The sequence below is a fragment of the Bos mutus genome, chromosome 2, assembly GCF_027580195.1.
Source record: "Bos mutus isolate GX-2022 chromosome 2, NWIPB_WYAK_1.1, whole genome shotgun sequence".
NCBI classification, from domain to species: domain Eukaryota; kingdom Metazoa; phylum Chordata; class Mammalia; order Artiodactyla; family Bovidae; genus Bos; species Bos mutus.
The window spans coordinates 45,184,986-45,212,909 of record NC_091618.1 but is presented as its reverse complement, the minus strand read 5'-3'; the positions used below and the strand labels follow the sequence as shown (position 1 = coordinate 45,212,909).

At 43.8% G+C, this 27,924-nt stretch overlaps 1 protein-coding gene across 4 annotated transcripts in view; it reads left to right on the top strand.

Annotated features, from left to right (window-relative positions):
* KIAA2012 (KIAA2012 ortholog) overlaps positions 1–27,924 on the top strand; it is a 126,401-nt gene that overhangs the window by 28,519 nt on the left and 69,958 nt on the right. For 3 of the 4 annotated variants that reach the window (XM_070388099.1, XM_070388090.1, XM_070388108.1), the window contains exons 9-12: positions 2,514–2,660; positions 6,153–6,323; positions 8,653–8,763; positions 18,897–18,965. In XM_070388099.1, the coding sequence (XP_070244200.1) occupies positions 2,514–2,660; positions 6,153–6,323; positions 8,653–8,763; positions 18,897–18,965 (498 nt within the window). The remainder of the gene's footprint in view (positions 1–2,513; positions 2,661–6,152; positions 6,324–8,652; positions 8,764–18,896; positions 18,966–27,924) is intronic. The other variant, XM_005904252.3, reaches the window with a different exon arrangement.

Here is a 27,924-nt window from a genome sequence, read left to right as displayed (position 1 = left end):
GACTCCCACTCCATCCCTACCCAACCCCTTGTCCCCCTTGGCAACCATCAGTCATTCTCTATGTCTCTGAGTCTGTTCCATTTTCCTGATTGTGAATTAGGTAACATTAACTTAGATGATTTCTACAGTCCTTGTCAGGAAAGAGATTTTGAGCTTCTAAGCAAAGTGCTAAGAGAGTCCAAGTAAGGAGAGATCAATTCCAACCTAAGACTTAGAAAGAGGCTTCTGAGTGACCACTCAGTTCACCCTGCACACAAGCAGAAATTCTTTCTGATCTTCCCAAGCCATTCCACAACACCCTGGCCAAAGACACATTATTGCCCCTGGGAATTTTCTGGGCAGCCTGAGGCAAAAGGCAACTCTCTAAACAGCTGACTCCAATTTTGAAAAGTCCTAGTTCTGAGCTTTCTAGAAACTTCAGAAAAACTGCCACTGATTTCTGAGTTTTCACTCTCCAGCTGTTTGGAATTCTCACTATGAAGAATATCATAACTGTTAAGCTTAAAAGACTGTCAATGGAAGGATGCATAAAGGAACTTTCTGAGATGATGAAAATGTTCTAAATCTTAGTTGGTTGCATGGATATATACATTTATCAAAACTCACTGAACTGTTTACTTAGGATCTGCTTGCTTTCACTGTATGTAGATTTTACCTTTCCAAAAAATTATGTAGCTCCTTAAAACACACACACACAGTATTACAGTATTTTTAAATGCAGGGTTTTTAAAATTATTATTCAGGTCTAATGAGGCCAGTATATCAGGAGACACTTGCCAGTGAAAAGATAGTCTGTTACTCACAGTTCCCAAGAGCAGAGGGCATGCCATGTCCCACAGGGCCACATGGAAAGAACCAGGGTCAGTTAGGAGGCAGAAGTGCTGGCAGGGGGCACAGTGTGTGTGAGGAGGGGAGGGCGGATGGGGGGTGTACAGGGAATGGGCAAGAGTTTTTATTCCATTTTTGGCAGGAAGAAATGGCCGAGGCAGGGCAAGCAGGCTAAGCAAGTTTGGCATTGGCTAGTTGGAATAACTTGGGCAGACTCTGTGCATCAGGGCTGTCCCTGGTTGTTGGATACCTGGCCCTGGGGTCATAAAGGCAGGGTGACAGTGGCCTGGCAGGGACAGGGAGGCCTGGCATGCTGCAGTCCATGGGGCTGCAAAGAGTCAGACACGACTTGGCCACTAACCAACAACAACATAGGGTCCTAGAAGTGTAAGAGCTGCTTAAAGGAGGTCATGCCTGGGGAGCAGCGGGAGGGGCTCTAGACTGGTTAGTTGCCGTATGAAATATGCACTTGCCTTTACTGTCTCAAGGGCCTGGCTAGCCCTGGGAGAGACAGTCTCCCCAGGGTCAGTAAAGTCCCAGAAGTCAAAACACTAGAATAAAAAGACATGCTCACTGACTCACTTTGCTGTACACCTGAAACTAACACAGCACTGTAAATCAACTATACTCCAATTTTTAAAAGAACATGCCTAAGGCACATAAAGACAGGACTATCAGCAGGATTCAGTTGAATCCTGATTATCTTCCATGATGACCTTGGAAGGAAGGTCACAAGGACATCATGCACCAGATTCTTAAAGCTATTAGATCCATTGAGCTTGCCAACACACTGCCAAATGAAAACCAGGAATAAAATACAGAGAAAGTGAATCCATTGAGTTCTTCCTTCTTGTGTATGTCTGTGAGGACTCTTTCAATAACAAGTGTTAGAAGGCTAACTCAAACGCTCTTAAGCGAAAAAAAAGAAATGTATTCACTCATGTAATTGGATAGTACAAGGATCAGCCAACTCCAGGCTGAACTGGATCCAGGTTTCAGAAAATGTCCTCTGGACACTATTTGTCTGAGTCTCTCAGCTCTGTTAATCTTTCCTCTCAAGTAGGTTATCCCCATGTAAAGATGGCCTCTTGCAAATCCATGATAGCTTGTTAATCCCAGTAGAATGGATATACCTCTTAAAAGCTCTTGAAAAAAGTACCAAAATTGCCTCTGATTGGCCAGGCTTGGGCTCTGTGTCCTCCCTGGACTCAATCACTGTGGCTATGACAGTGAGATGCTCTCATAGCCAGGCTTCAGTCACATGCCCGTCCCTGGAGTCAGAGAACAGACCACCCAAAACCACATGGAGTGAGTGACAAAGAGATGGGTCCCCAAAAAGAAGAGACAGGGACTTCCCTGGCAGTCCAGTGGTTAAGACTCTATGCTTCCAATGTAGGAAGTGCAGGCTTGATCCCTGGTCAGGGAACTAAGATCCCCATGCTGTACCCCCAAAAAAAATTTTTTTAAAGGCTGAATGTTTGAGAATTTCCTGGTGGGCCAGTGGTTAGGACTCTGTGCTTCCACTGCTGGGAGCATGGGTTCAATCCCTTCTTGGGGGATTAAGAAAAATAAATAAAATAAAAAGCATTTAAAAAAAAAAACAGATTTTTTTTAAAAAAGAAGAAAAGACAGCTGGCAAAACCCACAGATGTCCAGCACAACTTGGCTTTCTCTCTGTCTCCTAGGTGCTCCACAGCCTGAGTCAGCACCAGAAACAGAAGAGTACACGTCGTCATGGAGACCTCCCCTGAAGCAGGTGTCCCTAAGGGGGTCAAGGGCGTTAAGAGTGCATCTCCCAATGGACACAGACAGGGACACACTCTCGCCTCAAGGTAGCTACTCCTTCCCTCCAGCATCCCACAGGATCCTGCTCCAGAGGAGAGCAAGGCAAGACATGTCAGGGTCCCCAGCCACGAAAAACGAGGCTAGAAGGGACAAAGCTCCTCCCCAGCTACTTGAAGGTACTTCTGCTCAGACAGCAGCTGCCATAATCAAAGTGCCATAGTGAAAACAACTTCGTATCTAGCTCACTAGTGACTAATGAAACCCCCTAAGAATATATTCTATGGGCTTCCCCGGTGTCACTAGTGGCAAAGAACCTGCCTGCCGATGCAGGAGACATAAGAGACGTGAGTTTGAGCCCTCTGTCAGGAAGATCCCCTGGAGAAGGAAATGGTAACCCACTCCAGTATTCTTGCCTGGAGAATCCCATGGACGGAGGAATCTGGTAGGCTACAGTCCATGGGGCTACAAAGAGTCAGACACGACTGAAGAGACTTAGCACACAAGAATATATTCTGATTGCAGATGTAAAACAGCACCAAATTACTAAACATTTACTGCACACTCTAGTTTCTATCTTTTTAACCTAATCTACTTAGGAATATGTGTTTATTCAATAAAAGTTCATAATATCAATAAAAGTCTTCATTTTTTTTCAAAACATCATATGAACATCTGAAATTATGTATATATCAAAGTGTATATTTTTAGGTGTGGATAGATTGGAAATAATGGGCCATATTTAGAAAGCTCTTCACTTTTAGAAAACAACCTCCTTCCCCAAGGGCAAAATGACAGGATCACAGATGCTAGGTAATCTCTGACTGGTGGTAATCAGAAGTAGAAGGAGGCACATTAATATTTAAGTTCCTCCTCAGTGCCAGGCACGCTCCTCAATTTTTAACACCTCTCATCTCATTTGCTCCTCACAACAGTCCTACCCTTGTTTCACAGATCAGAAATCTGAAGCCCTGGGAGATGAGGAACTTGTCTGAGGTCATGCAATTACAAGTGGCCTCACTGGGCTCGGAGCTGCCTTCCAGTCTCAGAACCTGTACTCTTATTCATCAAACTGCACTGCCTCTCAGAACAAACAAAGCAATGAACCCAGGTCACGACATTCTTGACACATTTCAGTTTTGAGAATGGTCCTTCGATTTTTCTGTGTATTATTATATATATTATTTTATTTTGTCATTTTAGATATTAAAACAGTAATAGTATATAGGTAGTTTCTTTATTTTTAATTTTCAACTTCATTTTTTTAATGGAGTATAATTGCTTTACAATGTTGTGTTAGTTTCTGCTGCACAAATGAAGTGAATCAACTATATGTATACATATATCCCCTCCCTCTTGGACCTCCTTCCCATCCCCTCATCCTGCCCCTCTGGAGCACCGAGCTGAGCTTCCTGTACTTTAGCAGGTTCCCACTAGCTATTTCAGTTCATGGAACTCAAAATCAAAAAAGCAAACAACCCAATCAAAAACTGGACAGAAGACTTAAAAAGACATCTCTCCAAAGATACACAGATGGTTAAGAGGCACATGAAAAGATGCTCAACATCACTAATTATTAGGGAAATGCAAATCCTTTGATTTTTGAGGCAGGGGCTTGTTTACCATATTTCTTAAGCGAGAGTTAATCGTCCTAAAGAATTTGAAGTTGTTTGTAAAAAATCCAAACATGGCAAGGGTCACTCTGTGAGTAGACAGGGAAGAAAGCAGATCCTCCCTGTGCACCACAACGTTCAAGGCACAGCCTGAGCCACCAGGATGGATGGCAACACCAGGGAATTTTGTCTTCTGTGCTGCTCACCTCACCAGCCCTCCACTTGTTTTGAGCTGCTGTGTCCACTGGGGACAGAGGATCTAGAACTTGTCCATCCTCTAGATCTACGAGGATCTACTACCCTGCCAGAAGGAAGTTGGCTAAGAAGTCCCTGATCTCTTGATTAGTTAATATGTTAGTTCAGTGTGTAACTCAACCGGGTAGCAGATGCATTAAAAAAAAAGGATGTGGGGGTTCAAACAGGCAAGATTTCCATGGGAATCTTTCTCATCCAAGGGTCCCTGAGGCAAAGGTGTTTAAAACTAGTAAGTGAGACTATCCCACTGTCCAGAGGTTGCACAGACCCGTTTACTTGCCTAGCCCTGGATTGTTTCACTTCTCATATCATAAAAATGAAGCCAGATTTTATGTATGCACATACATACATACATATTTTATTTTATTGCTGAACCATCTGAGACTTAACTGCAGACTTTGTACATTTCATCCCTTATCAGCATATGTCTCCCAAGAGCAAGGATGTTCTTCATAACCACAGTGCAATTATCACATTCAAAAATATTAACATTGATGTCATACTGTTTTCTAATATATAGTCCACATTCCAATTTCTCTAATTATACCAGTAACATTTCTTATAGCTGTTTTCTTCCCAATCAATCCAGGATTCAACTCAGAATCATGCATTGTATTTAACTGTCACATCTCTTGAGCATATTTTTCTCTAGAACACTTTCGCAGTCTCATTTTTCATGACACTGACATCTTTGAAGAGGATAGGCTAAGCTGCTTTACAGAATTATCCTCAATTTAGGTTTGTCTGTTTCCTCATAATTAGATGCAGATCAAACATTTTGGACAAGTATACTAAGTTGGTTATGTGCTCTTCCCAGGGCATTACATCAAGGGACATAAATATGCCTTTATATTTATCCCATTAGTTATAATTTGCTCCATTATAGGTGATGTTAAACTTCTTCATTTGGTTAAAGATGTGTCTGCTAGATTTATCCATTGTAAAGACACTTTTCCCTTTGTAAGAAGCGGCTTATGGTACTTTGAGACTGTGTGTGAAGCCAGCTTTTCTATACAAACAGCAAGAGTGCATTGAACATGAAATAAAGACCACTCTCTCTGAGATTAAGACAAGGTCTCAATCACTTTTAGGTTACTGGGTTTTACCCTCTCTAGAGTAGTCCCTGCTGACTTTAAGAAAGAATAAAAGAGAGAGAGATGGAGGCCAGGATGTGCTCTGTGGAGTGTTATCATCCATGCTGTTACCCTCTATCATCTGGAAGGGGCTGCTGTGTGCTTTATGACCCAGAGGGGCCATGTGATCACTGGTCTGCTTAGGAAAATTGCTTTGTGGTTGGAACTCTGTAACCAATAGTCCCATGAGCTTGAAGGCTGGGTCTCCCCAGTTAGGGAAGGACCTTGCAGCCTCCCTTGCCTTTCTTCTATCTCAGGAGTCCATCAGCAGGACAAGAATAAGAACAACCACTGTTCGGCTTCTCCCAGTTCTTAGAGGTTCCCCCAAGGAAGGGTCAAAAGTAATCCCGCCTTGGCTATGGGAGATACCTGGCCTCTGCTCCTTAGCAGGGCTGGAAAAAAGAGAGACCAATGTGAGAATGTGGGGAATAACCAATTCTAGACACCAGGAGCCATCACTCGGAGAGTTAGCAAAGAGGTTCCCTCTGCTTCTTGCTGATCCTGATTCTTACTCATGCTTTTTCTCCTTTTGCTTTTGAAGAGGATGTTGCTCCGCCCCAGAAGGGGACCTCATCACCGTCCCTGAGGAAAGGAAAGAAAAGTCCAGAGAGCCAGAGAGGCCCAGACAGCCCCAGGACATCAGGCCGCAGCAGCTCCACAGGCCCCCCATGTGAGAGACCAGCTGGGGGGGCACTTCCAGCAGCAGGACAAGGTAATCACTTCTGGGGTAGATGCACCCCTTTGGCTTGTCTGTGACTCTGGGCTCATTTTAGTCATCTTCCAGGGCCACACATAAGCTGTCTGAAAGCCACCCCACTGAAGAAGGGAAATCAGCAGTGTTTCCGACCATGTCAGTGGGATTAACGCTCACCATGCTTATTCCTCAAGAGTCAGTCCATGTTTTTAAAAAGGGTTTTCTGCACCAGCTCACACTGCCAAGCTGTTCTGTGCTTCCCTCCCTCCTGGCAGCACCCGTGATGACGCGGCTCCCTGCGCTCATCACAGAGACTCCCTACTGGGTTTACGGGGCATTCTCCACGCCGAGCCATAACCCTGCCTGCCGGGGGACCTGGCTAAGGGGAAGAGTCCCCAGGAAGGAATCACCCTCCCCAGCCCAGGGCAGGGCCTGAGGCCTGTGAACAGAGAGGACTCCAGATCTCTTCTGAAGGGTGAGGCAGGCAGGACCACACCCTCGGTGCTTTAGCCCCACTCGGAGTTCTCATCCTTAAGAGCCAACAGATCAGGAGGAGACAGTGCAGTGACAGCTTCTGTGGGGGCAGCGCACAAAGCAAAAATTGCTTAGAGTCCAAATCACCCCTGAAAATCCCTTAGGGAGGGTCCAAGCTGGAGACCTACGAACCCACAAACTTCTAGAAAGTGCAGCTCAACCAGCTGTTCCTCCTTCATCGGAGGATGGGCAAATTTCTCAGGTTGAGCAGCAGATGAAGGAGATGGAGTATGTTTGGTGAAGAAAATGCCTCTGTTAACAGTAGAGCCTCACTCGGGGCTTCCAGAAGCTCACACTCAGAGAGGAACATGGCAACTGAGAGCCACCAAGAAACAACAGGCACCACCACTTTCGTCCCATCCCACACTCACTCAGGGACAGACACCTCGCTGTTCAAACCCTGCTTGCTCTTGCTCCCCCTGCCTCAAACCCAGCGTGTATATTTGAAGCCTTGTGAGCATAAATTCAATACATGGATCAATAACCCCATTATGTGCTTGCATCTTCTCTGTTTAAGGCTGAAATGGTCAAAATCAAATCCTGTCTCCCCCTCCTCCACCTCTGTTCTTTCACCAAAGAAACTTCCCAACTGTTTCAAGGTGGAACCTTTTTCTTACAATTCCCTCCCTTTTATATTTGCAGGGCAATGATGCTCTCTTAATTTGGAGCTAATTACCTAAACTTTAGGTACCATAATGTCACCACCAAGGGTATTCCTACGAGGTTTCATTACCCAGGACAAATCACACCAAACACACAGACAGACACACACACACACACCCTCCTAATTGGACACCCTTACAAAAGGAGAATCTGATTAGAATAAACAACAGGGCTGTGACTATGAGAGAAGTGTGGCCTGAAGCCTTAAGTGCATAGGTTGAGTGTGTGTAAATGAATGTGTATACGAGGGCACATGTGTGTCTGATGGCATGCGTGTGCTTATATAGCTATGTGAGTGCATGTGTGTACTCGTGTGCTCACGTGTGTATGTGTGATTAAGCAGGCATGCAGGTTTGCCTGTGCTTGTGTTGCTGTGCGTCCCTGTCTGTGCACACACACCTACATGTGTGTGCATGTATGCTATGTGTATGGGTACATGTGCATGCACACCTCGGTGTAAGTACGTGTGAGTGTGTGTTCCCGTGTGTGTCAGGCCTCAGTGTATGTGTATAAACACACACTTGTAAGCATCCACTGTGATTGACTGCCAGCTCTTCTCCTGACCCCTTTGCCTTGGAAATGGGGAAAGTCAAGTCAAAGAAACATCTTCAACTAAGCAACGGGGAGAAATACAGTTTTCTTCTCCTCCCTGGCCCAAGCCCCTGGAGTCACTAAGAGCGGCCACACTTGACCGTCAGGGCACAGCTATGCTGCTGAGTAGGGCACAAAGGCACAAGGCAGAGCAGGAAGCAGAGGCTGGAGGCTCTGAGACCTGCGCCGAGGCTCTGGGCTGCACATGTGCTTGAAGGACACGGCTCCATTTCCTTCGCACAAGATGCCCCTACCAGCCTCACCTTGTCCCTGCAGGGATGCCTGAAACCAAAGGACCCTTCTTTTCTAGACCTCACGGAAGCCATGGCATAGGCAAGTGGCAGCCCCACCCCATTCATCCCACACTAACTTTAGACAATGGGGCCCAAACATGGCGCAGCTCTGGAGAACCCCAGGAGGGAGAGGGCAGCTCTGCACCCTGGCGAGCTCCTGAGCACACCCTCCAGCAGCTCCCCGCTGGGGAGAGCAGGCTACATTCGGCCTCCCTCCCCTGCTCTAGTGCTAACACTCACTGCCGGTGCCTGTGCTTATTTTCAAGAAAAATCTGGAGACCCTACATTGGGACACTTCTTGCAAGGTCCAGGTGGAGAAAACATCTGCCTGTCCCTCCCAGGGCCCACCCACACCCAGGAGCTTCCGTCAGGGGAAGGTAAGATGAGACAGCCCAGGTCAGCCCTGTTTCCTTGGGGGAAGATTCTACCTGCAGCTTCCAAAACTTCCCAGCAGCAGAGACATCATTAAAAACAGACGCAAGTCAGCCAGTTTCTCTCCTCTCGCTGACACAGAGGTGCTTCTGTAGTTCAGACACAATAACCCAATGTTTGCTTAACAAGTTCGCTCTTGCATCAGGAGAGAGACGTTCCTGTGGAATGGCTCGGAGGAGGCCTAATGTGCTGTGCTGATGCCTCGATGAGGATGATAAAGCCCTCTTGGTATTTGCCCAAACTAAACACCATATTTTCTCTTCTTTCCAACCACCCTCCAGAGGTGGAGGTGGCTAATTGGTAATCCAATCAGGTCTCCTTGTTATGAGCGTTGGTTCACTGCTGCAAATCATCTGGCTCCTGACAGATAGCAAGGCAGTTTCCAAAAACCCTTCTGGCAATGTTCACTTTTTGGAAAAGGGATGTTGGCTCTGAGCAATAACCATCTTGCAAAGGGAAAAAAAAAAAATGAAGTCAGAGGGTGATGAGTGTCAACCACCCAGGAACCTTGATGATATGTATGCATGAGTCGTACAGCCATCAGGCCTCTTGATGAGGAAGATTAAAATCTGCACTTGTTTCATGGGTGATGTCATGACTGCATCAATAAAAAGAGCATGGACTCAGAGCCAGGAGATTTGAGTAACCCTGGCTGGTCCTCTGTATTTTCAGGTGACTTTGGGTCCAGTCCTTCCTTGTGTCCAAGGCCCCTCATCCCACTGAAATAAGGGGATGGACTCTGCCACCTGCAGCTATTGGTTATTACTTCATTTTGTGTGTTGTGTCTGTTGCTGTGGAAGTAGCCACTTAGTATTAATACACGGATTTCTAGAAACAAGAATGCATTCATTCCAAATTCAGCATTTAAGAACTTCCATCACCACTTAGTCTGTCCCATGATACAAGCATAAAAATAACTTGGTTCTGAACTAAAGGAAGCAGGAGTTAGACAGGTGGAGGTCAGTGTCAGTGCCACCCAGCTGGTACAACAGCTGGAACGCAAACACGATTCTGTTCATCTGCTGCACATTTGTCCACTCTCTTCCAAGAGAAATAGCCCTCCTTCGGGCAAAGCAAAAGCCAGAAGCAAAAGGGAACATCTTCAAGTTACATATTTAAGTGTGTTGTCACATTGTCAATATCATATTTCAGTCATTTTGGTGTCCCTGGCACTTAGCGCGGTCCCTGACACCAGTGTCACAGGATCACAGCAAATGTTTACTGAAAAAATCTTTCAATGATTGCCACACAAAAGAAAGAAAGAGAGAGAGAAATGAAATCTATGCTGAATAAATCAAGACTTGCTCTGAGCAATAACCATCTCGCATAAGGAAAAAAAAAATGTACTATCTTGTCCTACTCCCCTGAACAATGTATTTAATCCTACTTGCCTCTCAAACCTACAGACATTCACTGTGAGCTAGCTAGATAATGAACAAATGAATCATCAGTCCATCAGTCAGTCAGTCCCTGGCCTCTCCCTACTCTCTATCCCATCCTCCATATACTGCAGGCTGGTGGACCTGCAGTCTTGATGGTGACTGGATAGGGCCCAGGGTGGTGGATGAAACCCTTAAACCCACATTTCCCACAAGCGCCCGTAGAACAGGTCCAGCTCTCTAAGAGTCTCTGCTAATGGGAAAGCCTTGTTGTTTTGTTTTGAAAAGCAGTATACTGGAAAAAAATTTCAATTCCTGCAAAGGATTTGCTCCAACCACACCAAATTCTTTGCAGCTGTTTGTTCACATTCATCTTGATCACCATCCCCATCCCACTCTTCCAATCTCACCTCCCACTATATTCAGGCCCACCTTTTTCTCATATGTCCAGTGACTCAAACATTCAGTCTCCCTTCTCTTGTCTCCCAGCCTTGCCTAAACTGCCCTCAAATATTTAGAATCGTTTTAAGTTCCAGGGGAAGGCTCATCATTTCTGGGATATCGTCCTAAATAAATCCTCCTCAACTCACTGAACTGCCCCAGTGAAGCCTCAGTCCATTTCTCTCTCTCAACCCCACTTTTTTGATTACTGCATTTATCTACATCTGTTTTTCCTTTGAGCTCCCAAATATATTAGAAGAGTCCTAGAGAACTTCTTATCTTTATCATATGTCCAAGAAATGCATGTTGATTGACGCAATACCCCAGGTGCCACAAAGGAAAGTTTTTGGAGATCATAGTTGTTTTTTAATTAAAAAAAAAAAAAAAAGCCGTGGGTAAAAGTGGGAATATGATCTGTCTGATCTTTCTGAAACTTTCAGACTCTGTCAACATCTATTTGGAAATAAATTCTTAAGCAATTAGATCATGATATCTTGCTTTCAGATAGCATAGGGAAATAAGTATAAACCTTCAGAAGAAGGAAAAAAAAAGATGTGAAGACTTGAGCTGGAATTTGACCCTCTTGGTCATGTTGAGATGTTGCTACACTTAGAAAATTCAAAGGCTTAAGAAAGGAAATTTTAACTTGGAAGGATACAAGTCAAAACATTGGATATTCACTTCAAGTTGCTTATCCTTGATTCAAATCCTTCATTTATTCCCCTAGTCACAATGCCAGCAATAGAAGTTTTCTTTTAGAAGATCTTTAATTGAGTTCTTTATTGCAAGAAGTTCAAGGATCTCTGTGCCCATGATTCAGTATGGGACTCCAAGCCCCAAGCAAATTTAAATTCTTCATCTCTTTCAGAGTTTTCAGTTAACACTTTCTCTTGTCCTAAATGGATTTTCACCCCCAAATCATGTCTTGGTTTTTGGTCATTTAATTAGCATCTTTCTCTCTTGCAGCTCTTTCTTGGTGTGGTGGTTTTAAAATATGTCTACAAATTCTTTGACACTTGTTTCTTCAAAAGGGGGAGCCCAATTTTCCTCCCTTTGAGTGTGGGCTGGACATAGGGTCTCATTTCTGATAAACTGAAGTGATGGTGTGTGACTTCTGAGACATGAGCTACCATGAGAGGAGATAGTCATGCCCCAATGAAACTTCCAGATGACTATATCCCTGGTTGACACTGTACTGAAGCCTCACAAAAGACTGTACCAGAATCACAACCTAAGAGTTTCCCAGATTCTCATAGCAACTGTGTGAGATATAATAAAGGCTTACTATATCACTAAATATAGTAAGTCACTAGATTTGGGGATAATTTGTTTTCATAATAGATTATATACTAGTGCCATTTCCTGATGGTCTGCAATTTGGTAAACAGAAAGAAGGGTTCAAGAATATCCCAGTTACTCTCAAAACACTGATTATATGAAGGCAAATATTATATAAAGGCAAAGTGATTGACTTTCTCTGTGTTCTCCCCATTTGTCCTTTGTAATAAGGTTGGTTGTTGGGACTCATGGATAAAAGGATCCTTCCACATTGGTGGGATATTTGACAAAATGCACTTTTCCCTGAGTAGCCTATCTCTTAGCAGCTGTTGCTTTAGCAAAGATGCCTGGAGATTTGAAAGTGGAGAAGTCCATTAGATGAGACAGCATGAAGAAGAAAGAATTCTGGACTAAATGTCCAAAGTCTTGGGTTTTATCCACAGCTCTATCACCCTGATTTCTGTGATCATTGCAAGTGAATTCACTGCTTTGGCACTCAGCTTCTCTGTATGGAAAAAGAGGAACTGGAAATCATTCCAGTTCTCCCAGTGTATGTCCCATAGAAATTCAAGTCCTCGGAAGGTTAGCAGGCATTCTGTTTTTAAAAAAAAATTCTGAGACTAAATAAGTTGGAAACCAGTGGGCCAAAGTGAAGCAGATTCCTCCCTGCCAGAGCCTCTACTATGTTAATATGGGTTATGGCTCCTCAAGATGAGAATATGCAGTGTTTCCCAAACTTATTTGACCATTGAATTCTTTCTTGTTTGAGTAAAGTGTCATGCACATCTAACTAGTTTTTGGAACACACTTTGGAAAATGCTAAACTGATGATTTCTAAGGTTCTTTCTAGCTATGATGCTGTATGTTAGTAAATAACCCCATTTCCCAAGGAGACTCTCTCCATAAAGGAGTTCTGTTGTCTAAATCCTGAAGCAGGATATCAGCTATTCAATAATTCATGATTGTTCTTGTTTTCATTTCCCAAACCTCATTCTGAATCCACAATCCTTCCATCTCCATGTAAAAAGGAAGGTGGAGGAAACCTGGGTGGTGATAAGACCCTTTTGCCCAGTCAGTGTTTGTTAATAAGCAATCATGTTGGTGGATTTAGCAGATCTCAGATGTTGAAATAAAGGAAAACGTGGTTGGATATGGTCATTTAGCACCCAACAGTTCCTTCCAGGGCACCTTCCTGTACTCTGGAGGCTGGCAGGCTGAAAACCACATTTCCCAGATAACCTTTGCAGTGAGGGAGACTGAATGCAAATGTGTGTGTGTGTTAGTCACTCAGTCATGTCTGAGTCTTTGCAACTCCATGGAATGTAGCTCACCAGGCTCCTCTGTCCATGGAATTCTCCAGGCAAGAATACTGGAGTGGGTTGCCATTCCCTTCTGCAGGGAATCTTCCTGACCCAGGGATCAAACCCAGGTCTCCCACATTTCAGGCTGATTGTTTACCATCTGAGCCACCAGGGAAGCCCTGAATGCAAATTAGGTTCTGCCAAATAGATGCACTTGCATGAGGCTTGAAGGGCAGAAATGAGGTAGAGGCACTTTGGCTACTTAATGCCGGCAAGCCAGCTGGTGAAGACTTGGTATCAAGAGGCAGCTGCTGCAGCAACTTTGGAAACACCAAGTTTTCTGTAGCAGCTTCATTTCCTCTTAAAATACTTTGGTGGTTTCTGTTCTCTACTGAGTCCTGACCCATATACTCTCCTCCTCTTGCAGAAATCATGGGCAGTTCCCAGGAGGCCAGGTGTGGGGCTAATTTGGGTCTGTCCCATGGACCACAGGGCAGTGATCACTGGGTTTGTTAGGACTTCAGAGCGAAGCGGAGTTCCTTCCCTCACCGCAGTGAACCCAGCACAGCCTCAGCAGCCCACGCTGGACGGTGCTCTGCTGGCCACCTGCAGAGCGCCACTGAAAACCTCTGGGCGGTCTCCTCTCCTTTGACAGAAACCTCTCATGCTTTCTCTAAGTACAAAGACTCCCCTCCCTCGTATTTGGCTGAAAATGTGATATTATCACCACTTTATGCCTTCCAGAGAAGAAAAATATTAAAAATAACAGTTCTTTCTGAATCTGCTGGAAATTCTCTTTTTTAAGAAGAAATTCAATATGAAGTGTTGAAGAATACTTAATTCCTCTTTATTTTTTGCATATGTACTTATATTTTTCTCTCAGAGCCTGTGAGGCTGTAAATTCTACTCCCCTCACAATTTTTCATAGAACTTTAGGGAATGTAGGCATCACGTTCATCAGTGTGTAAGTAGGGGATGCATTTTATCAAACAGATTTTTCTGGGGATACCTATAGATAAAACAGAAGCAGAGCTGCCTGGTTAAAGTGAGGATGGCCTGACTGTGCGCCCACCCCCTCAACTTCTTCAGAGCCCAGCTAATTCTTTCCCTCCTAAAATGATTCCTGGCTGTGGGGTCTGTGCAGAGTCACTAGAACTATGAGACCACAGTTGAAAACTCATTTTATGGAAGGGAACTGAGGCCCAGAGAGGTATGGTGACTTGCTCAAAGTCACACAGATTCTATGTGACAAATCTAAGGTTCAAGCCCAGATCTTCCTGCAACAACTTAGGCCAAAGATCTTCTCCTTAAAACTTATTGCCTCTGGTTTCTAGGATTTAAGGACTAGCTGAAGTCCCATCTTCATTGCACTACCTCACCTGACCATCGAAGCCCACACTGACTGCTACTATCTTAGGTTCTGCTAATTCTTACTACCTGGGTCTCTCACCAGGCATTCCCTCACTTTTTTATCTTTTTTACTCTTTTTCTTCATTCTCCTCTGAGATTTAAAATTCCTATAGATATATCCCCCACATCTACTTCTGAATACACCAGAGAACACCATAGGTACTCCCAGAACACTATCCATAAATATTGGTTGAAACTGTGAGTAGCAAAGATTTTATCTGTTTCCCAATATATATTTTTCCATTATCCCTATTATTTCTAGAATCTCCTACCATAAAGTTGGCTTCCCTGGTGGCTCAGATAGTAAAACATCTGCCTGCAAGGTGGGAGACCCAGGTTCGATCCCTGGGTTGGGAAGATCCCCTGGAGAAGGAAATGGCAACCCACTCCAACACCCTTGCCTGGAAAATTCCATGGACAGAGGAGCCTGGTAAAGTTGGACACAACTGAGTGAATTCACTTCACTTTCACCATGAAGTTTAATTGAACACATGGCTGCCTGGTTAGAAATTATATTTCCCAGCCTCCTTTGCAGCCAGGTATGACAGGTGTGACTGATGAAATGTGAACAGAAGTAATGTGTACAACTTCTGAGTCATCTCCTTAAAAAGAAACCACTGCCCTCCTCCTTCTCTTCCTCCTCTTTCTTCCTCTTCTTTCCCCTTGGACTTGGTTGTAGTGGTGAAGTAACTTCAAACATGTGGAAAAGGGCAGTGCTCTAGGGGATGATGAAGCCAAAAGATATAAGGAACCACGATGCCCGGATAACTTTGTGGAACAGCGCCACCCCAGTCTACCCACCTCCCTCAGGACTCTTACCTGGAAAAAAAAAAAAAATGTTTATCTTGTTGAACCTCTTTGTTACAGCAGCTTGTGTGTGTGCTCAGTCATGTCCTAATCTTTGCAACCCCATGGACTGTAGCCCGCCAGGCTCATCCATCCATGGAATTTCCCAGGCAAGCATACTGCAGTGGGTTGCCATTTGTTCCTCCCAGGGATCTTCCCAACCAGGGATCGAACCAACGTCTCTTGCATCTCCTGCATTGGCAGGCAGATTCTTTACCACTGTGCCACCTGGGGAGCCTACAGCAGTTCACCACATTCCTTAATATAATGCAACTATGACAATACCTGCCATCCTAGTTTGCTTTGCTTTGTGATAACCAAACCAGATCATACATACAGTACATCTTGTAAAATATTAAGTAAAATTTCAATATAAAATGTCATTGGACCTAAAACAGAAAAGACACATTACATTGTGCCTGACTCCTCTATCAATGGACAGGATGCCTACCATGTTCAAGGGATGGAAAAGGATGTTAATACCAAGAGCAGACATCTTCAGGCATCTATGTCATCTCATTCCATCATCCCAATAATCCAATGAAGGGAGTATTTTCATTCACATCACAGGTGAGGAAACTGAAACACAAGGTTAACCCCCTTGTGCACATTAATCGCCCCTGGGGAACAGCTCAGCATAATTGTTCCCAGGCCCATCTGTTCCAGAAATGGTGCTCTTCTCTTTCCACTGCCCAGGGTTCAGCACCAGGCCCTGTGGCTGCTGCCTTCAAAGACCTCACAGCCCACATGAAAACAGATTCACAAGCAACTGACTCTCCCACAAGGCAGAATGAGGTGAGCATTGTCACAGCGGCCTAAACAACAGAATGCAGGGGCCTTGGTGGAAGGCGTGATGGATTCTAACCTGGGGGATGAGAAAGGATTTTTGTAGAAGAATTCCCATTTGCACTGACCTTTAAGAAACTGGTAGAAGTAGATAAACAAAGAAGAAAGACATGACCCAGCGAGGGACCAGCATGAACCAAAGAGATAGGAAAGCAGAGTCCATGCAGGAAATGATGAGTGGTCTGTAAGAAGGCCCTGTGGGGCAGGGGATATGGGGCTGAAAGGTAGACCAAGACCAGGCCAGGGAAGGCCTTGTGCACCAGAAAAGAGCTGAAATGCTGCTTTTTAGGCAACAAGAAACCACAGATGCCTGAGGAGGGATGTCAGGAACAGGCGTGCCAGCAGCAGGCAGGAGAAAAGGCCAAGTGCTCAGACGACTACAGAACCATCCAGACAGCAGCTGCCAGGGGCCTGGATGGCAGGCAGTGGGCAGACATAGCAGATGTAGCAAGGCGACGGCCCCCAGGGCCACCAGCCGCATGTGGGGAGGGTCACTGGCACGTTGAATCTGAGCAGCCAGTGACAAGCCTGTGTGTAGAGTCTCTTCACAAAATTGGCTACAATTCTCATCTCCCAGGTGGCACTAGTGGTAAAATACCTGCCTGCTAATTCAGGAGACTTCAAAGACTTGGATTTGATCCCCAGGTTGGGAAGAGCCCCTGGAGGAGGGCATGGCAACCCACTCCAGTACTCTTGCCTGGAGAGACCAGTGAGAGACCAGTCCATGGGGTCACAAAGAGTCAGACACGACTGAAGCAACTTAGCACATCCTCCTCTCCAATTTTCTACTCAAACTACCATTTTCTGTTTTCACTTTCAGTTAAAAGGATTACTTTGGGGTTGGGGGGGATGTGCATGCATCTTGTGTGCTATAATTAAGGTAAAACAAAAATCAAGACCTTGGAGCCCGAGTCCCCCCACGGGGGCACACACAGGACCACAGTCCTTCCCCGTGTGGCCCTCAGTTCCCTCAGCTCCCTTGATTTAAAGTCAAACTCCCACCAACACGCACAAAAAATAAATTCCACAGTAAAAATAAACTGCCTCTCCGCTTGTCATGCACCGTGGCTGTTTTCAGGCGTGTGTGTTCTTGGGGTACTGGTTGAGCATCCCTACAGAAGACTGTGGTAAATAACAAGAGTTCTAAGGAAAGCCCTGATCGCAGATTCCCTGGAGCTGTGAGGAGGAAGGGGCAAGCCGTGATGGAGAGTGTTTGTATAACCCTCCTGCACCCTCTCACCCTGACACACATTGAGCTTTCTCTTTCATGATTGTTTTAGCCTCTTTTTCCCTTCCAACCACCGACCACTCAATTCTTTGAGGGAAAATTAACATTCATTATGCAATTTATCTCTCTCCTTTTAATCCAGCGTGCCTGTCTCCAAGGTCCCTACTCAATAATTAATGTTTGTTCTCATTTCCCATTCTCCAGAGCATCTATTCTTGAACTGTAGGGTCAACAATTAACACTAATTATGGCTTTTTCTCTCTCCAGTGTTGCCTCTCAGAATCCCAAGTTGCCATGCTCAGCCTAGGATATGTGTGTGCTTGTGGCTGTGCGCATGCAATGACGGGGTGGGAAAGCACCAAGGAGCAGGCTTTTCCAAGCTCCACCATGGTTTAGCAAATCAGCAAAACCAAACATTCTTTTCTGGCAGTGTCTCTGGTATATGTATTATCAGTAATGAGACGATGAAGCATATAAATACAAACACGTATAGGGAAATAAGTGGGGGCGGGGGAGTTAGATAGGTCTCAAAATCTTTTTCAGATGTATTTGATTCTCTGACTTTTTTCCTCCCTATTTCTATCTTTCTGATATCTCACACCTTTGTCTCTCTGACAAACAGACACACACTTCTCATTAAAAGACCCATTTCAGATCCACTCAGCTGATCTCCTTGCTATCCGTTACCTCTCCCTTAACTGCCTTTCTCTGGCCTGTTAACCCTACCTTCTTCAGCCATTATTTTAACTAGTTTTCATTTTGACTGACAAGGGCAGCTAGGAGAATATTTCTCATCCAGAGTGACTCTGAAGAGATTGCAAAAAAAATTCATCAGGGCTGTACAAAAGCCTGTCTGTCTTTCTGGCTGGGATCAGATGGGCTAGAAGCCCTCCTGTCTCCCTGGTCCAACCCTTGAATTTGGCTACAGCTGGAGGCGGGGGCTCCTCACGCTTGTCTGTCATCCCCCCATCGCTGTCCGCACTGGGGCCCCCACGGCACATCTGCTGTTCAGATCTGGGCATCTCCTCACAGCGGGTGTCAGGAGTTAACTGTTTCATGTTCTTATTCTGTCGCAGGTTCGCCTCTCCGAATTTACACGTCACAGTACCTACAGGGTTTCACCCTCAACACCTCAAATAAGAATATTATTTATTTCTTCCATGCTTTTTAAATCCTAGATCAGCCTTCCCTCAATGATGGCATCTAAGGGTTTTCAAAAGTATTTAATTCATTAGGAGACCTAGGCATCAAGCCATCCCACTGTGTTTTCCCCCGTCTTGGGGTAAGGAAAATAGCTTTTTTGCAAGACTTTTTTCATAGACTCAGGTAAAACCCTTATTGTTTTTCAGCCTATGAATCTGTCAGTTCAAATGCCGGCCACGGAGAGGAGGAATCTAGTATTCAACATCTACTAAAAGGTAAGATTTCCCCCTAAAGAGTCACTTCTACTTCTCCTCTGGGTTATTGGACTCATATACATTTTATTTCATACCCAGACCTCCAGAAGCACACAGTTTCTCCCCAAATATAGCAGTAAGTAGGAAATAAGATTCCTTTCATAGAAAGTCTAAGAAATACAGCATCCTCTAGAGTTACTCATGGGCAGTCTTGGTGCTGTGGTCTGAGTGTAAATATTAGGGGAGAAGAAAAGTCAGACCAAATGCCTGTGCTGAGCTGGCTCCCAAAGGAGAATTTGCACACACGTCCTGTGGGTTTTGCAGACCAAACGCTGCACAGTTCACATTATAACGAGGTGAGTATTGCCTCCCAGGGTTGGGCACAGTTCAAATTTCATATCCACAAACTAAAAAACTATCCGGAAAAGGTTCTCAGGCTTGTGCTCTAAATGCAGGAGTGAGGTCAGTTCTGCCTCTTCCATGCTTCCTTTTCCATTTCGTTTCCCCCATGGAGAAATAAGCAAAAACTGGAACTATAGGTTTGACTTTGAAGCTCATCTTCCAGCTGCTGCGACTGTTGCTTCTGCTTCAAACCAGGGGGGAGGATGATTATGTAAAGATTTTTCTCTCACTCCTAAAAATAGTCTTTGATTAATAGAGAAATGTGTGTGGTCTTCCTCACTGCTTATTTTGGGACAGGCAGGGATGAATCCTGCATGGGAGACCTGCTATAGCAACAGGAAGCGAGGCCACAGACAGAGGGCTGGAGCCAGATGGGTGGAGGGCACTGGTTTTGCTAGAGACGGCAAAATTTGAAGGAGAAAAGCACTGTCACATGCTTGCCAATGTCAAAATCTGTAAGCAGAGGAATACCAGAGAGCCCGGCATTGGTCCTCTCGCCATTCTCCTTGGGGGGACATCCTGATCATGGTGGGAAGAGTGCCGGGGCCAGTTCTGTTCATTCTCACTTGTTGGGCTGGAACTGGGCCAAAGCAGCTCTTCATAGGAGCCCTCCAGGGAAGGATGAGGACGATCAAGATGAGAACTACCATCGCTACCTGTCTTCCACACGCCAAACACTGTGATGAATGTTCCACATTCATTAGATCACATTATCCTCATAGCAATGATAAGAGGTAATTTCTATCGTTGTCCTCACTTTTCATCTAAGACAAGGTGGCTCAGAGAGGTGAAGTGACTAGCCCAAGGTCATACACCTAACTGGTGAAGCTGGGATCTGAACCATAGGAACCTGTATTTTTAAGACTACGCATGGTTAGTGGTGTCAATCTAAACACACATGTTTCCAGACTTACAGAGAACAGACTTGTGCTTGCCAAGGGGGAGCAGGGGTGGGGAAGAAGGATTGGGAGTTTGGGATTAGCAGAGGGAAACTACTGTATAGACAGTGGATAAACAACAAGGTCCTACCATATAGCACAGGGTACTATATTCAATATTCTGTGAGAAACCATAATAGAAAAGAATATTGTGTATATATACATATATAAACACATATATAATCACTTTATTGTAAGGTGGAAATTAACACAATATTGTAAATCAACTATACTTAAATAAAATGTAAAATAGAATAGACAGGTATGTGTCTGCCTAACATACAAGAGCTTAGGAAGTTCCTGACTTAATAATGACTCACACTAATAAATGATTTCTGTTGCACATCCTTTTCACCTTTCAATGACCTTTACTCAGCATCAGACACTTTTTTGTGGATAACACCAAAAATTATTTATAACTTCTAGAGATATGGAAAGAAGTTGAAACAAAGTCAGAACAGTTTGGGAGAACTAAACTGCCAAGATAGATTATCAAGCCAGATAAGCCTGTTTACAGGGTAGCTCTCCAGATCAAAAATATTCTTCCTAATATGGCTGAAAATGGTACAGTTTCACTTCACTCTACTGTTAAAATCTCACTAATAATAGATTCACTTTGAATTCTGAAGTAGTCTCTTAAAAGGTTGATACTTCTGAGAAGCTAACAGTCATTCACACTTTAGTAAAAATGTGTTTAATCGGGTAACTGTCCTCTCACAACCTGGTAAGAACAGCTGCCCTGAGGGACTAAAAATTCTGATGGGATGGAAACAAGGTTGGAGAATTTGGGAATAAGTGGAGCTTTAAGAGTTGAAATATTCCTGGTAGTTGTGGTACATTGGAGGGCTTGGATGAACAGGAAAATATTAGCTAAATGGAAAAAGAGATTCAAAAAGACAAGTATAGGAAGGGAAATGGTGAAGTGCCAAAGACAAACCTGAGCTGCTTCAGAACAGCCCCATGGCAAGCTTTGTATCCAGGGGAAGGAAAGAAAACTTTTTTAATTCCTTCTCTCTTCTATTCCTAGTAACTGAAAGACCTTAGGCTAACGCAAATCTCTCTCATTTCCAAGCTTTTGAACACACTGTTCCCTTTGCCTGGAGCATAATTCCTCATCTCCTTCTGTCCTCTGACATTTGTTTAATTGTGGCAAAATACACAGGAAATAAAAGTTGCCATCTTAACAATTTTTAAGTGTACACTTCAGTAGTGTTCGGTAGATTCACACTAGTTGTGTAACCAGTCTCCAGAACTCTTTTTATCTTGCAAAACTGAAAGTCTATCCCCGTTAAATGACAACTCCCATTCCGATGGGACTACCCATAGAAGCATAGACTACCTGCTTCAGGGCTTAGAATAGAGGAAACTTATTTGTTCCCTTGATTTGCTCAAAGACCTTAACAAAAAATTCTTACATCTCTTTAAGCCTAACACTCCCCATTTGTTTTTAAGAAAATGGATGTAACACTACTCTGAAAATACCAGATACCCGCTGGGATTGAGTTTTAAAGAGCAATTTAAAACATCTATTCATCAGAATCTATAGAGCTTTAACAACTTTTTGTTTTCTTGGCCATTTGGTTTTAAGGAATAGTTTTTATGATAATTGTTCCACATATAGATGTAGTTTTGATGTGTTTGTGGGAGGAGGTAAGCTCCACATCCTTCTTTTCTGCCATCTAGATCTCTGCCCCAAGGAATATTTTCAGATAAAAATGATGGGATTTTTAAAAATTATATAGATGACAGACTTTAGGTATTTGTGTACTTGAAGGACAGTTTTGACTATTTGCAAATGACTTCAGAAGTCAGGGACACATACAATCTATCATTTTACAGAGGTAAGAAGTCAAATTATAGATACGGCCAGGCTAGGAGACAGAAGCTAGTGAGTACACTAAAGCGTCTCAGCCTTGTGGTCTATATTCACTGTAACATCTGCAGGAGCTCTTGGGAAGTTAATTTTTTTAAAAGACGAACACTGTTTGCTTGTTTGGGGCTGTATTGGGTCTTCATTGCTGCAGCTTTCTCTGGTTGCGATGAGCTGGGGTTACTCTTCCTTGTGGGACACAGGCTTCTCATTGAATGGCTTCTTTTGTTGCCAAGCACATCTTCTAGGCTTCAGTAGTTGTAGCATGTAGGCTTTAGTTGGGGTTCTCAGGCTCTAGACACAGGCTCAATAATTGTGGCACATGGGCTCAGTTGCTCCGGGGCATGTGAAATCTTCCGAGACAAGGAATCGAACCTGTGTCCCCTACATTGGCAGGTGAATTCTTATCCACTATACCACCAGGGAAGTAAGTTCTTGATTTTTTTTTAACGGCCCTAAAAAGTATACCAACTGCTGTGACTGGTAATGGGATTAAGAGAAAGTGAAGTGGTCTAACAATTTGATGATTCTCTGCCAAAAAATAGTTTTATAAATCATTCAAATCCTATATATCTATCAACTCATTAAGAGTCTGAAGAGCTCCCCCTCTTTCTTCATTTTTAGTTTAGTTTTACTGGGGATGTGATACACACTAGGAGTATTCACAAATCTAAGGATTCTTGGAATGCTCAGGAAGTGTCCTTTCTATAGTAGCAGGATCCACTGTCCATTAAGTGTATGACATGCATGAGGGATCAGGGCCTTGCTCAAGCAGTGAAGTCATGCTTAGCACAATGCACTTTAAGGCTGGTATGGATTTCAAGATGTCTCGGTGTGTGTGTGTGTGTGTGTGTGTGTGTGTATGTATCAGCTGTAATAAAGTTAAGAATATTAAGTTTTGTCCTGTCAGAGTGATTAAAAAATGATAACTTTTATTAACTAGTAATCCATAAATACTGTTTTCTGTTCCATCACTCTCCAGACATTTGTGTTACCTTCTCATAAAAAGGACGATAAAGAAGCATGAGGTTTTCTTAGGGATTTTTTTTCTCCTGGTTTCTCTCTTGCTTCCTTCACACATCTCCCTATGGCCTGAGGATTTACATTTGCCATCATCTTCATTCCTAGAAATCCCTCACTTGAAAATTAATGAAGACACCAGCATCAGAACATGTCCAATGGAAAGGGTTAGTGCATCTGTTTTACGGGACACATAAAGATTGCTCATTCATTCATCCAACAAACACTGATAGACCATCTACTAATGCCAAATAATGTGCTGGGCATAAGAGTTGAGAGATAAAGTCCATGCCTTAAAGTCATCCAGACTAGTGGAGTGTGCTGAGAGCACATGGGGAGTACATGCTAACTCAGTCTGGGGGTTAAGAAGGCTGAGTTTCTAAGGATATAGATAGGAACTAGCCGTATCAAAGATGAAAGAATGCTCCAGGAAAAGGGACCATAAGAAGGTTAGAAAGCATGGTGGCACGGGAGAAATGTAAGTAGCTCGTAGTGCCTGGACCTCAGGGTACATTTAAGAGAGGAAGTGGTGAGAAATGCAGCTGGTGGGGTAGACAGGAGCAGATCAGGAAGGCTCATAGGTAGCAACAAAGAAATTTATCCTAAAGGCTGTGAGATCCTGTTTACACACAAACTGACATAACCAGGTTTTTATTTTAGAGAAATGACTCTCCCAACTATGTAGACAATGGATTGAGCAGGGTAAGACCAGAGATCTACACTTGCTTGACAGCAAGTGTCCAAGGACAGTATTTTCCACAGAATATTGAACCGAATTGATTGGCCACTCTGTATGTAGCTCCACCTTCAGCCTCTTCTTTGAACTCCTTTCTTCTATGCCATCTTCTACCACAAGTATCCTTATTAGTCGTATGATGTATGTCAGTTGGAGGATTTCGAGTGTAGTTGATATTTTATTGCTACACAACTTGAATTTCAATTTGCCTTCCATCTGGGGCTTGGTAAACTGCCACACACCTTTGGACCTCTCCATAAAAAGTAATTTATGAACGTTTGAGAGAAGTTGGTATTCCCAAAGCTAGACTCTTGAGACTGAGTTAGCCTTGGTCTAAGAAGATATAAGTAAGTAAAAAAAGTTATTTCAAATTGGAATAAAAATAATGTCCTTGCATTTAACTAGACATTTCCATATTTAAACCCAGGCTGACTCATATCTTCTACATCTGTCTACTTGGCTCCTTTAATAGAGTTCCCTGGGGTACATCTTTAGGCTGGAGACTTTCACAGGTCTTAAGCAACTGTTTGATATGCCCATCTCATCCTCCTCCTCATCCAGGAAGATTTAAAGTGAAAATGTGTAGCATAAACAAGACCTTAAATCTTGTTCCAAGAATTTGCTAATGACAATACCAAAAGGCCATCTTGGGTCTTGATCTCCTGCATTAAACAAACAGGTTCAAGATTTATTATAACACAACAAGAGCTCTACAGGTCATAGGCATCTTGAGTCATATCATAGAAAATAAAGTATTTTTAGATACTATTCTTAAGGAAAGGTCAGCAAGGCTATGTAAAGGGGCCAGTATTATCCTTCCTTTTATGGTTTCATTTCTACTGGAAAGAATTTTTTTTAACAATCTGGAATTTGCCTTTGCATTTTCCATTTTTGACCAAAAACACAAAACCATGAAGGTATGAAGACTAACTCTTAAGCCTCCTCCCACTGGTTTCTGCTGCAAGTCCACATGCAAAGCTGTGGGAAGGCAAAAGTACTTTCTGAGATCTGTTTGGCATTGGATCAGATCAGATCAGTCGCTCAGTCGTGGCTGACTCTTTGCGACCCCATGAATCGCAGCACGCCAGGCCTCCCTGTCCATCACCAACTCCCAGAGTTCACTCAGACTCACGTCCATCGAGTCAGTGATACCATCCAGCCATCTCATCCTCTGTCGTCCCCTTCTCCTCCTGCCCCCAATCCCTCCCACCATCAGAGTCTTTTCCAATGAGTCAACTCTTCACATGAGGTGGCCAAAGTACTGGAGTTTCAGCTTTAGCATCATTCCTTCCAAAGAAATCCCAGGGCTGATCTCCTTCAGAATGGATTGGTTGGATCTCCTTGCAGTCCAAGGGACTCTCAAGAGTCTTCTCCAACACCACAGTTCAAAAGCATCAATTCTTCAGCGCTCAGCCTTCTTCACAGTCCAACTCTCACATCCATACATGACCACAGGAAAAACCATAGCCTTGACTAGACGGACCTTTGTTGGCAAAGTAATGTCTCTGCTTTTGAATATGCTATCTAGGTTGGTCATAACTTTCCTTCCAAGGAGCAAGCGTCTTTTAATTTCATGGCTGCAGTCACCATCTGCAGTGATTTTGGAACCCAGAAAAATAAAATCTGACACTGTTTCCACTGTTTCCCCATCTATTTCCCATGAAGTGATGGGACCGGATGCCATGATCTTCGTACATCCCCTCAATGATGAACCACTGCAAGTTATGGGGGCAGTTCCGTGAGTGAACATTAGCGGTCAAAGGGTACTCACGCCTCAGGAACAGCATGATGGAAAAAGACGCTATGCATAATTTAAGAGGCTCCCGCCAGCACTTTTGATAGCTCCTGCCCTTGTACCCACCAAGCATTTGACCCCTTTGGAGCCTGCAGGTCTGACATTCTCTCACAAGAACTGACACACAACTGGGAAGGAATCAGGTGGCCCACTCTGCCTGATAAGGTGACTTTCAGTCTCTATTTTGATATCAGATGAGCATCCTATACCAAGAGAAATAAGTATTCTGAAACAATCAGAATAAATATAGCCATGTTTCATTTTTATTTAAAACAATAAACAACAACTTGGGAATTAAACATGGCCAGCATAGGTTGAGAAGGCAATGGCACCAGTACTCTTGCCTGGAAAATCCCAAGGTCGGAGGAGCCTGGTGGGCAGCAGTCCATAGGGTCTCTAAGAGTCGGACATGACTGAGCAACTTCACTCTCACTTTTCACTTTCATGCATTGGAGAAGGAAATGGCAACCCACTCCAGTGTTCTTGCCTGGAGAATCCCAGGGATAGTGGAGCCTGGTGGGCTGACGTCTATGGGGTCACACAGAGTCAGACACAACTGAAGCGACTTAGCAGCAGCAACATAGGTTGAACAGCAACAACAATAACATAGATTGAAATTGAAGGAAATTTTAAATTTATTTTTATTTGTAATTGAAGGATAATTGCTTTACAATATGGTGTTGGTTTCTGCCATACATCAACATGAATCAGGCATAGGTATACATATATCCAGGGCTTCCCAGTAAAGAACCCGCTTGCCAATACAGTAGACATAAGAGATGTGAGTTGGATCCCTGGTTGGGAAGGTCCCCTGGAGGAGGGCATGGCAACCCACTCCAGTATGCTTGCATAGAGCATCCCCATGAACAGAGAAGGCTGGCAGGCTATCATTCATAAGGTTGCAAAGAGTCAGACATGACTGTGCAACTAACACTTTCACTCACTTTCATCTGTTTTACCTATGGTAGCATATAGTATATATTTCCATTCTACTCTCGAAATTGAGTGAAATTTTAAGGCATCTATATTGCATGCTAGTATCAGATGCTCTTTACTGCTTTTCAAGTTTTGAGTGCTTGCTGAAGGATACCATGATTTGAAGAAGGCAAAAGAGGTTTGGCATGAGACCCCACCTAGCAAGGGTCATCTTTGAAATTGCCCGATTATCTGGCAGGAATGCTATCTCCTTGCTAAAAGCCTGCCGCTAGATTAATGCTAGCATTTGAAAATCTACTTGGGCCCAATGGTGGGCAGCAGGGGAAGGATGTGTTTTTTGTTTCTCTCTTTAGTGGCAGAAATGGTCACCACAAAAAGACTCTGAGCTCCCAGTTTCAGGCAGGCCTGGAAGTTGTGTAGTGTGTGGTCTGTGAATGTACACACCAGCTCAGGAATAATGGGAAAAAACTGTGCCTGTATTCACACCCAGCTGCCTGCGATGGTTGATGGGTTAGTCAGTTTCTTCAGCTTGATAAGAGGGGCAGATCCTGCCACATGGTTCAGAGAGGAAGTGTTACCACCCCCATTGCTCTATCTCCCAGGAATGCAATTTGAGTTGTGTCTCCTCCTTGACAGCTTGGACCTCAGTAAATTACCAGGGTCTTGACCCAAGAGATGGAGAAGTCTTAAGCAATTTTTCAGTCTCCTATCTAAAAACGTGTTTACATTTCTTGAACTCTGGCTGACTGATTCATTCTCCTGGTGTTGCAAGAACTTTCCTTATGCATTAGAATTTATAAGTTTCTTTTCTAAGAGACTCATGGTTCCTTCCAAGCCACGGTCAAGTGAACCTCATTGCAACGCAATTTTGTTGGGCTGGATTTGTCCAGAGGATGGATCAGGGCCAAACAGCTGTGATGTGGCAAGATCAAGTGAGGCTAACAGGAGGAGGTGTGAAGTGGAGGGGAAAAGTAGGAGATACTAAGTCAGGAGGTCTGGGTTCAAGTTCTGGTCTCGCACTCTTTCAAGGTATGGCCTTGAGCCAATCACATGAAATCACTCTCTGGGCCTCAGTTTCCCTAGTTATCTCAAATAACAAATGTTTTCAATCTGTGCAGAAGCCATTTTCCAGCAAGATAGAACAGCTGAGAAACAACAGAAAAGGGAAAGGGAAAGTCAGCCCACAAAGAAAGAATAGAGGCTTCAGGTCAAAGAGGCAAAGATGCAGAATTGCATACGGCCAGACTCATCACAGAACTACTTAGGAGTAGCAAGTATGTAAA